General features: G+C 41.8%; 1 protein-coding gene across 14 annotated transcripts in view; it reads right to left on the minus strand.

Moving 5' to 3' along the window:
* The window catches only part of SVIL (supervillin), a 128,017-nt gene that overhangs the window by 87,798 nt on the left and 28,160 nt on the right, over positions 1-12,059 (minus strand). For 3 of the 14 annotated variants that reach the window (XM_032443052.1, XM_032443051.1, XM_015853181.1), the window contains exon 1: positions 9,806-9,925. The exons of 5 other annotated variants lie outside the window; for them this stretch is intronic. In XM_032443052.1, the coding sequence (XP_032298943.1) occupies positions 9,806-9,878 (73 nt within the window). In that variant the 5' untranslated portion in view covers positions 9,879-9,925. Of the gene's footprint in view, positions 1-4,794; positions 4,873-6,732; positions 7,193-9,805; positions 9,926-12,059 lie in introns of those variants that run through there. 6 more of the 14 variants (XM_015853183.2, XM_015853182.2, XM_015853197.2 and 3 more) reach the window with 4 other exon arrangements.

Here is a 12,059-nt window from a genome sequence, read left to right on the forward strand (position 1 = left end):
GAGTTTCTGCTTTGTTTGTGTTTCTGCTCCAAATATTTAAAAAGCAATGGAAAGATCTCTGTTTCAAAGAGTCATTTCCATTAGTACCGTACAGCAAATGTAGTATGTAAAAGTGCCTCCAAATGGAACCTGCAGGCCATTGAAAGCTAGCAAGGGAAAAGAGGGTCAGAAACACAGCTAAAGAATAACTTAAGTAATAAAAGGATATAGTCCTTGGAGGGGAAGGAAGGGGAAATCAGAGACCAGCTACTCAAAGGCAGTTGAGAAGAAAGGTCAGAAAGTCTTGAGGGATGTAATCATGATCTGGTTTTAAAACGGGAAAGGCTAAAATTGCAACTGATACAATGGCCTATTGGCCAGTCCTGAAACTTAGAAGTACCATGAATAAAATGATTTACAGAGCATCACTTGAGATTTTTCTCTTGATGCTTCCTAGCTTCTAGGCCATAGCCTTGGAAGTTGGAACAGAGCTGTAAATTCTTCCCAAAACCTGGTGAAAAGCTCCAAGACTACAGGCAGTCCCTGCACTGGCCAGAGTACAGCAGGCACAGCACCGCTGTGATTCAGCTACACTATTTCTGGTTGCTTCTGTAGAGAAACCGGGCTATCTGGCCAAATTTTTGTTTTCATTCTGAGAGCTCTTTGGGGAGGGAATAATTTAAGCTATGTCTGCAGAACACAAAGCCCTGTTGTCAGTCACCAGCAGCTTGTTTGTCCCAACAGGGAACACCGATAGATCCTTTGTGGTGGAGGGGGAAGGGGAACCTTTTGCTTCTAAGAGATCTCCTTGAGAAGTAAAATGTTGTTATCACTGCTTTTAAACAACAGCAACAACAAAAACCAGTTACAATAAAACATTTCAGGAATCCTTGTGTTACATTTTTACTTTTTTATGAAATCTTAAAGGAAGAAAAAAAAAACAAACAAGAAGATCGCTCTGCTCTTCCCTTGTTTATTTTTATGGACTTGCAAGCTAAATCCTTAGCCCACAACAAAACCTCATTTGGGTTGCTGTCAGCCCTTAAAGCTGAAAAGCTACACCACTTGGCAGCTGGTTGTAGGAAGGAACTTAAGCTACATGGAAAAAAAAGATAGGCAGGGCAAAGCTGGATGCCCAGGGTTTTTTTGGCATCCAGTTCTCTCATACGACATAGAACTACATTGGCCAGGGTTAGGGTCCTGCGTTATGTAAATACTTCCTGGTGCTTACAGCTTGTCTGCCTTACTGGACCACCCAGACAGTACAGCCTGGTGGCAATAGGAACATACAGCCAACTGCATTGTGCCTTACTGTATTGTACTTATAACCCCAGGGAACTTACAGAAGACTCCTCTGTGTCAGAAGAGCCACGTGCCTGCACAGCATGGTGCAGCAGAGCATCACTGTGCAGGCAGAAGCACTGCCTGTCATGTTCAAGCTTCAGCCTACCAATCTCATAATGTGCAAGGGCCATTCAAAAGTTTTGCTCCTCTGCCAATGGGAATCTTTTGTTCAGCAAAAAAATAAATAAGTAAATAAATAAATTAAAGATTAAAAAGGAAAAAGAAATCTAGGTTTGCAGAAGCAACACAAACACCAGAAAACTACTTTGTGATTGAACCAATCATTGCATGCTGCAAGAGAGAAGCAATTCAGGAGTGTTAATCAACCTGGAGCCAATTAAACTTGAGCTACCTGTTGCTTTCTTCAGGTTGCACTTCAATAGCCACTGAATAAAGTAAAGTATCCCAAGATGCTGAACACTGTCAGGTACATGACACATGAGTGAAGTCATGTCAAGCAACAGCCACTTACACCTCCTAGGGTGTAATCTAATGATGCAATACTTAGATTAAATCTTAGACTATTATCCCAGCATATCAACTCTGTCTGCTTCCAGCAGAGAGGCAACCCAAAGATCCTGTTTAAACCAGCCCATTTATCCAATCAAGACAGTAAAAACAAAAGCATGTGAGAGCTCCTCTTTAAGTAGTTCCCTTGGTTCTCCTTGGAATCAGCTCTAGGTTTCAGCCTCAAAGCCTGGTCCCCTATTCTCAGTCACACTCAAACTCTGCTCTCAATGCCCTCTCTCCATCTCCCTCAAGTTTTAAACAGTGACTAAGTGGCCCACTGTGACAGGATGCTTGCTGAGCTTGGAAGACAAGCCAGAGAAACCAAGCCTAGCAGTGCTTGCTCTATCCCTAGTGTCTGCTTACAGCAATGTGCACAGAGTCACTTTCTTTCCTGGCATTTACTTTCACAGATCCATGCTGTCATGACGTACCATTGTCTGCATACAGTCACAAATCACAGACAATTGCAAGTCAGTCATAGAAGTCTATGCAACTACTGGCCCCATGTTTAACTCAGAAATACACATCCATTTAGTGCTTCAGTGCAAACTAGCAACTTCTGTGCTGGCTTCAATAAAGTAGTAAAGCTCCCAAGATATCAAATTTATTTCTCATTGCTGCTTCAAAATGACGCCCTCGCTTTACTAACACTTCATTTAATTAAGTCCAAAGAAATGGTCATAGGTAGCATGTAAGCCTCTGCAATTCAGACAAAAATGTGTTTAAACCTCACATGAAAGGCACAGAGGTGGCTAACTTTAAGCAGAAGACTGTTCAGACCTTACTCCCCACGATGCTTTTTCAGAGGGGCAAAGCAGAAGCAAGGAGACAGATGGGTGACATGCACACGGAGCTAGAAGGAACAGCAATAGGCTTAGCCCAAGAATCAAACGTAAAATGAGAGAGAAGCTCTTTTTGGCATAAGAATATTAAGGATATAGAGTAAGACTAAGAGTATTAGAACAACAGCACAACACTCACACAGCACTGTGCAGCCAGATGGTGAACTGCAGCAGATGGAGAGAACAGTTCAGGAGCAATATGGGGAGTGGCAACAACCTGGATGGATTCCTAAAACAGTATTTTAAAGCAAGGCTGCCATTTCCACCGTTCTCATTTGCAAATCCAAACCATCAGCTGCCTAAAGCAGTCGGAAAAAAAGCAACCACCTTTTATGCCTAGCCTTAAACATTGGCAGGGACATGACCCAGTAGGTGTGCTTGAATATACCTAACATATGTGGGCAGCAACCAAGGTTGCTTTTATTAACTCAGCTGACAGTAGGAAAGAATGTTGCTGGCTTCACCAAATGGTGTTCAAACTGTCTAGGCATCTCCACAGTAAATCGGGAGACCTGAATTTGAAACTTATGAGCCAGAAATCTGAACCTCCACGGCAAGAGATAGCCCTAAACGTGAGTCTACAAGAATGTGAACTACAAGGCAACTCTGGAGCTCCTTTGCTTCAAGCAGGGCAGCTGAGATGAGCACAGAAAGTCTTATTGACTATTTTATGTTTTTCCACAATTAGCAATCACTATCAACTCTCCTAGTTAACGTTTGACACATGACTCGCTCAGAGAACAGAATGTTGGACTGAAGGGTGCTGGGCAACCTGATGCTATGTTTTCACCTTTGACTCAACCATTATGCAGCATTATATCCAGCATATATACATAATCCTAATATCCCAGAACATGATTAACACTGGAAAAACTAAGCCTTTATGACTCTGAGTGCCAGGAGGGATTCTTTTTCCTTTGCTCACCTAAATGGGACCTTTACACATAAAGCACTGTGACTTTGTCTAACGACTGATGAGAACAAAAATGCCAACCACTTACATATATGTGAGCTTTCTAAACTTCACAACTATTAAGTTACCGGAATTCTCAGTTGAATGTTTCTCTCTCTTTATCTGGCATCCAGAATGATACACATGAGTTTATGGTCAAAGCTCTTCTGTTGACCTTTGAGATACTTCAAAACAACTAATTCTTTGCTGCTGCTTCAAAGAACCTAACTAACCACACTCTCCACATCACCAATATCCTGTTTGTCCTAATACTGCTGTGAGATCTCTGGCTGGATGCCTCACTTGAAATGCAGAGGACAGCAAGTAGCTCAATGAAGACTCAGCTCCTCCTCTACTTCAGCAGGCACCAGCATCACTGGTCTGCCTGGCTCTTCACTGCATCACTTGCATCTGCAGACATAGCCTAAACTGTTTTTGTGGCAAGTGACATCACAAGCATTTTTTACCATCAGTTACCCAACATATTCTTATCTGCTTAAGGCAGATTCCAACTAGGACACACTTTACTCTTTAAAAACTAGAGACCTTCCAGTGCGTCAGTTAACTCTAAACCAGCTAGAAGGGAAAGTAGTAAAAATAGTAAATTCGTAAGGGGAGAAAGTTTTGCCTTCTGTTCCCCTTGACAGCATAGCACTTCCCTCCACAGTGCCAAATGGAGGTTTCTGTGTGGAGAAACAGAAGCCTACGTCTTCTGGAAGAAACAGCAAAGCCTCTGACAAGTGAACAATCTCAGGCCACCCTCATCCTGCAAACTGTTTCACAGCTTTGGCTTGTTTGAAGTTGTAATGAAACTGCTATGCACAAGAACCAACAAATTGGAGGGCAAAAAAACACTGTAGCAATGGCAATTTAAACTAAATGAGCTCGTGCAGTTTTCACTTATGTCCATGATACGCAAGGCTTCACACATAACAGCATGTCTTGTCAATCCACTGTAAGCAAGGAAAATGACAACGTTGCATACGTTTTATACAAACATACCAAATTCTACACACTACAGAGAGTGGTTTGCATAAACAAAAGTACTAAGACTACAAAAAGCTTTCAAACCACTTCATCAGCATAACTCCAAAAGAAGACAGAAACCTCACTTCAGAGTGTTATGATGTATGCATGGTAACACACATGGCCACACAGGGAACCAACCGTAGGCTCCTCCAGCCTCTGGCAATGTCTTTGTCACCAATGGCTCAGCTCCACCACCTCCAGCTCTGCTTGGACTCACTGTGAAGAAGAAATGAGTAAACCACAGTTTCACTTTTCCTCCCCCTCTCTGGGCTCTACATACGGATTATGTTTATACTGTAATCTCTCTTCTGTGTACAAAAGGCAAAGATGGAACTGCTGGATTAGAGCTCCTTGCCTGCCCCCCACTACCTCCATCCCACTGACACTATCAAATATAAGGAATTTGGCAAAGAGATGTCAAATACAACGCTGTAGTCCTTCAGAATAAGCCCTTAGAGATCTGAAAATCTCCTTCACATTGAAGACTTCTGCCAAGAATGTCATTTAGTAATACAACCAAGATAAAACAGCATTGGAAGAGGTAGAATTAATGCTTAAATTGACTAACTAATCTCCTCTGAGATAGACACCAAGGAAGAAAAGTTTACCTGTTCCAGCAGTTTAAACATCTGCTGCACAAAGAGGAGCTGATATTATTACTTCTCATCAGTTCCTGCACTACACCCTTGGTGCTCTTCAGGCTGAAACCCAAGTTAGAGACTTGTGCTCTTGTGCAGACCCAGGAGTAGCCAACTTTCATGTCTGCTGTCTTTGCAGCCTGCTTTAAGGCTTATAAGGCACTGACACTTTCTAGCACACCTACAGCAGCACAACTTTTGCATGCTAAAATAATGAAGTTACGCCAACTTGCTTCTTAAAAATGCAAGCAGCAAAACAAAACAGTCATCTCTTAAAAAGGGTAATTACTAAAAATACTAATTTAACTGGAAGCAATGTAAATGGTAAATTATATATTTGTTAATCCGAGAGAAAAAATTAACAGATAATCAGAATATTCTTTTTTTTTCCCCATTGCCTCTGCAATCTATAAAACCTACAAATAGAGGTGAGTATTTAAATGGGTATCTGCTAAGGCTCATGTAAGAAAGGTTAACAATATACATCTATTTTTTTCCAAATAAATAATCCTTGCACTAAACTGCTAAAAGTACTTCTCAAACATTTTAACACATTTTATCTTCTGGTGTTCTCTGGGCTAAAACATTTTTATACAGTTCAGAACAAAAATTTTAGAGCCATCTGACAGACAAATGCAGATTCACAATCCAAAGAAAATGGAAGATGGCCCTGAATTGCCAGCTCCTGAAAGGGAAACAGGGGCAGTGAGTAGAGCTATGTCTAAAACTTATTTCCTTGGTAAAGAGAAAATTGTTACATTTCTGAATACCAAAATATAACACCTGGAACACCCTTGAGGTGAGGAACCTCCTCTTCCCCCCAGCCCTCACTGTGCTCCCCAATAGCAGCTGATCTGCAGCACAAGTGGATAGAAAGGCAGTGCCAGTAACTTTCACCTGTTGTGTCCTAGTAACATTTAAAAATAAGGGAATGGAAAGTTGGAGGAAGCTTTCTTCAGAATACTCCAGGTGTCACTGCACAACAGTTACCTAACGCAACAGGATCCTCTGTGTATACAGAATCTCTCAGACAAGATAGCTACTGAAAAATGTTGTTTTTAAGAGAGTTCTTAGAGTTGCTTGTAGCTGTGCCTAAGGTTAATGCATTAAAACTAAAAAAGATTCACCTCACACACGAACCAACCAGCAATGGGACCTTCCATTCATAGCAGAATGAACTCATCCTCCAAACAAAACCACAAGAATAAAAACACAAAATGCCTTAAGGACGGCTGAATGAGTGGCATGCACAGGCTGGAATAAACCCACTTGCATTTCAACCTGATGAAGCCTCAGACAACTGGCCCACGCGGCCACACGCACGCTCAGCGAAGGACATACGACTTACTTCAGAATCCCGCAAAAACCCCTTTTGCAAAGGAGGAAAGAAAGAAGGTACAGACGCAGCAGAAGGGGTCAGACTTCTCAAAATACTTACTGATAACTCTTGCAGTGTTCGTGAGCCAAGAATTTCATGATTCTTGTTTTAGAGAAGTTTCTCCCTTCAGCTAAGGTTCCTTTCCAAAGGACTAATGCTCACCGCTAATAAAACGGAAAAGTGACTTCACAAAGTTACCAGATATCAACATGCAAGGCTGGCGAGTACATGTGCAGTCAAGATGATTCAGATAAGTCAGATAAATTTAGAACAACGCTTTCCTAAAAGCACGCGTTCACCAAATGCAGTGCACACGCAGGAGCTATATTCCAAGCGCTGATTCCAAACATCAGAACAAAAAATTTATTAGTGAAAATCTCCTTTTAAGAGTTCGCTGCCATCTGAAGTCCTCGACAATGTTACTCCTCGATCTGCCTTTAGTACTTCCATCCATCACTGGATTTATCCACATAAAAAGCTATAGGCTCTCCAACCTCGGAGGACTAAGCCAAATGCAGTGTGGCAACTTCGCATAGGACCGGCCTTTTATGGTTGGAACAGTAGAGCTTTGATACAGCTAATCTACCATAAATAGCTCTTGAAACTCAGAAGGATCAAATCAGCTGTTGCAACAGTCCCAGCCTGTAGCTGCTTCAAATCCAATTATACTGTCAGCTCTGTCTTGCAGCTTTCCTTTTTATTCCCCCCATCCACAACTTTTAAAGTCCCGCTCCTACAAGAAATTAAATGCTGCAGGGACAAACGTGACAGAATAAAACATGTTTCATAAAAACAGAAACAAACCAGCATGTATTTTTATAGTCCTCTTAAGGAGAAAAGGTTTTGCTGTATTAGAAACATCTTCAGCATTTATTGCCAGTAATTTTTTTAAATCAGCCCCAACTCGTAATGCAAACATACAGTCTGAAGTAAGCAAACAGTACCAAGAACAGTCGGCTCAGCCTTAAAGGTGGGTAAAAATAAGCAGATAAAACTTCATGGCGCCCTATCCATGGCCCAGATTAAGGTACTGAATTGCTTGCATATTTTTATCGTAACTTAAACACAACTGCAAAGCACCAGAAGTCACTGCTAAACCCTTATGTTACAGTGTTTCCTTTCTAGTATTTTGAACCATTTTCCCACCAAGAAGCTCAGGACTATAATTTCAGAACTCTTCAACACCTGGGTGCTTCCAAAATGAGTTCTTGCTAACAATGTAAGTCAAGAGAACCATGAAAAGCACCCCGAGGGCTGCCAGAGCCCTGCGACCCCGAGCACTCGGTGCAGTGGCACTGTGCTGAAAGGAGACACCCTTTGGATCCGGGGGAGGGCAGATGAGCAGTGTTATCTTTATGGTTCACTTCACGGTGCAAAGCAGCAGCACACAAGTACGTAAGGATACATAAACAACAGATGTATTTTTAAGTTTCCATGTACATGTTGTTTAGAAGAAGATGGTTTCAAGAATGCAGCATGCTGCTTGTGCTTATTTGTCTGGNCCTCAGTCTTTCCAAAACAAAGAGTTAAATTACTCCAGTACAGTGCAGGAACTCCAGGACTCCGAAGGAGATGATGTACCCTGTTCACAAAGTCTGAATCTGTTATTTGCTGGGACCTCTTTCAACCTGCACATTGCCTCCTGTAATAGCAGGAGCAACGTCTAGCACCGACATTGGTTCTTCTTGCTCAAGGCAGAGAGAAGAGCATTACTAACTCCCAGTGCTCAAACTGCTTTAGGAAGGGCCAGAAATATGGATCCTCTAGAAGCTAATCAAAGTGACCAAATAAAACATAAAAAATAGGTCCATCGTGGAAAAGTCTGTACCCCTTTGTCAGCTATATGCTACCTCACTCCTCACTGAGTTTCTGTTTATCGTATTATCTCAATTAAAGGGCTTGGGCTTTGCAAAGTATGCAACATACATCGAAGACAGGAGTCACTGCCTTCAATACTGTCTGCAGTGACAGTGGATGACAAAGTAACTTCAATTAAGTGTGAGTGGGTTAAATGAAGAGGTTTGTTGTTTCCTTCAAACAGTGCATGGAGAGCCCAGCTTTGTCACTTTGAGCAAGTCTCAGAAAAGTCAGTTGGATGTGGGCGCAGTTTCCCTTTAGGCCCTAGCAAGTGCCCAAACAAATTAATTCAGACGTACAGGGGACAGAGAGCTTTTCATTAGCATGGACTAAACTGAGCATGTGACAAGTAGATTGAACAGACCTGCAAGATGTGCCTGAATAAGTTCATCACTCTGAATGCTGCCTGTAGGACTTGTCACATTGTGCTGCTTCTGCACACTGCTGGAAAAGTAGCTGAACCAATTGCTGACAAAAGTTCAACAGAGCTCTTAGAATGCAGCAAGCATGCTTGCAACTGGTAAGAGAAAGAGCAATCGTCAGCACACTGCCAGAACACAAGTGCTGGCACTTTATGCCCTACCCATAACCATTTAACATCTTAGAACCTTTTTTTGCTGAGGAATTTAAAGGATGCGAGCTATGATATGGAAACACAGCCCCCTCCTCAAGGAGGACAACTGGGATTCCTTGTTTCTTTTAGACATACCACCCTATATCTTACTGCTGGCATTCATCCTCCCTATCACACAGGGTATTATGTTAAAGATTTCACTTCCATGGTAAATTAAAAAATAATAATAAAAATCCTGCATGTGCTCTTTTCACACATATTTCCTGAGCTATAAACATACAAAACAGAACTGATCGTCATGAGAATGCAGCACTTTCTTCCCCTTCCTCCCCAGCACAAGATTTCTGTAAGCACAAAGTAAAACAAGCTACTGACAGCACATTAGTTTGTCTCTAGCTCTTTACAGAAAGTGTAAAATCTGACTTGTATCATACAAAAATGATACTACTCCACAGGCCACAATGAAGACAGATGGAGGAGTGAATAAACACAACTTTGGTACCATGGTCTTGGGGTTATGTGCTTCTGTGACTAACAGTCAAGAAAAACCACACAGTAGAGTGCACACAGCTTAAAGTAGGCACGTCTTTATTTAACATTCAGCTTCCTAATTTACAACTGTCTTTTTTGCAGCTGGGGACAAGAGGGAAAGGCGAGATTTCCCAGAAAAATCAAAGACAAATTTAATAACAAGTGACTTACCAGCATCCATTGTTAGAATCATGACCCCACTTCTGCGTCCCAGGAAGCAGGAAGCCTTACCCATCCAGTGCATGCGAATGACTCAGAAGGACTGCATGGCTTTGTTTCAGCTTATATCTTCCAGCTCATTCACCCCTCCTCCCCCGTGTGGGATAAAAGTGATGCCTGTGCCTGACCACCCCCATTGGCTCAGTTCAGAAGCCACTCATTCAGCACATTCAAATTGCCGTGAGAGCCTAAAATGACCCACTGAGAAATTCTTATTTATCTTTTTTCAACCCAACCCACTTTTTGTTCCTCTGAGAGAACAAGCCATTCATTGTTTCACTATCAGACACATGCCGCAGTTGGCGTGATTGTCACGGGGCCAAACAAGTGCCTGTGCTCTGAACTGGGAGCGGTGGGCAGCAGAAAGGCATCCCCCAGCCCCAGTTCCATGGCTGTGGAAATAAGGACATACGTTTTATGCCACAGCCTGTGCCCTCCAGGCAGTTTCTCTTCAATGCAAACTACATACACCCGCAGTCTGAGGATCCCTGGTTTGCCAGGGAGGATTTACTCATCCATTTTATTTTTAAATAGGAGGATAGCTGTCTTACCAAAGGTGCACACCCAAACTCTATAGGTTAAACTCTGCAGTAAGGAAAGAGTTTTTTATGTTTGTTTTTTGTGTTTTTTTTGTTTGTTTGATTGTTTGTTTTTTAATCTGTAGGGCTTCTTAAATATAATAGCTGGTATGAGCTCAGCTCTGCCCAAAGAATTTAGAAAGCTGTTACAATCTATCTGTTAACCACCACCCCAGTTAGATAATATAGTCTTAAAAAAAAACAAACCATAACACAACATAAATGCAACTCTATCTGATTAAGAGACATCTCCTTCCTTTGTTAACTTTGATTGTACAATAAGAGAGACTAAAAAACACACACGGAAGGAGAGAAAGTGGAGGACATTTGTCTCTATGCCACACAATCCTCAAGAACTTACTGTGCAGCTGTGAAAGGCGAGTTCCTGCATCTCACAGTATGAGGTGTTGACAGACACGGTATCTGCACTTAGAGATTCAACAAACACAGTGAATGAAACACTGGTGTTCTTCATCTTTTGATAAGAACTACGTTTTCCAAATAAAGCATGGACATATTAGGCTGCCATTTCATCACGCTGCTCACCACTAGATAACCTCAGATTCATAACTATGATACAACCACAAGTGTATTTTGGAAGTGTTGCTTGTGCTTGTTGAAATAAACACAGCTCCCTCTCCTCCCCTCCTGTTTTTAGAACAGGTATCAGTTGCAAGTCTCACACACTAATGTTTGCAAGGCAGCAGTGAATTTAGAATCCACAGTTCAAAGGAATTAGCAAAAGCACAATAATTGAGTCATCACTTCCCACATTTCTTGACCTTCCCTTGCTCTGCACAGCTCCACACCAACAGTCTGGGGGAAACAAAATACTCCTAAACATGAAGATTTCTGATGTTTTCAGGGGTACACTGCAAGAAAAGTTTTGAAAAGAGACATGGGTAATCCAGATCATAGAAAACAAGCCCTAAACCTTTGCTTCTTGATCTCTATTCACTGAATTTCTCAGGTAGACAGACTGCTCCCCAAAAACATTCTACGGGTTTCTGTTTTCAGAAGGAATGTTTGAGTAGCAAAACAGTGGTTCCATCCAAAGTTCACAGCTCTCAAATTGTTCTTTTGTTGACCATAATCAATAACCAAGGACATGTGGCAACAATCCGTGCCACGTGCAGAGATGCATGCTGAACTTCTGGGAATGGCATAAGGCATAGCTTCCTTTCTTACCTATAATGATTACTTTGAAGAGGGGTGCAGCAGTGTGGAAGATGCTTTTGCACTTTCCACCTACTCCATCATTTTTACTTGGCAAAATTCCTGTTAAAACATCACAATGATCTGGACAAACCAACAACAACAAAAATCTAAAGTTTTGAGTATTGCACTTCTAACACTGCAATCCCAAAGCTGGAGAGAAACTCTATGGAGAAAATAACCAGAGACCAGTTCATACCTAAAAAGTGCAAAGCGAACAGTGAGAGCCCTCACACCTTGCACCTAAACAGGCTAACCCAATGCTAACACAGCCATCTTCAGGCAAAGCAAGCATGAAAATACTCTAATCACAACAGGTACCACACCAAATGCACACATTTCAACAAACCACTCTCAAGAGGATTAGATTTTCTACACGCTCAGTTTTTGCAAGAAGCCCAGTAAGACTGTTC

Source organism: Coturnix japonica, chromosome 2 (genome assembly GCF_001577835.2).
Source record: "Coturnix japonica isolate 7356 chromosome 2, Coturnix japonica 2.1, whole genome shotgun sequence".
NCBI classification, from domain to species: domain Eukaryota; kingdom Metazoa; phylum Chordata; class Aves; order Galliformes; family Phasianidae; genus Coturnix; species Coturnix japonica.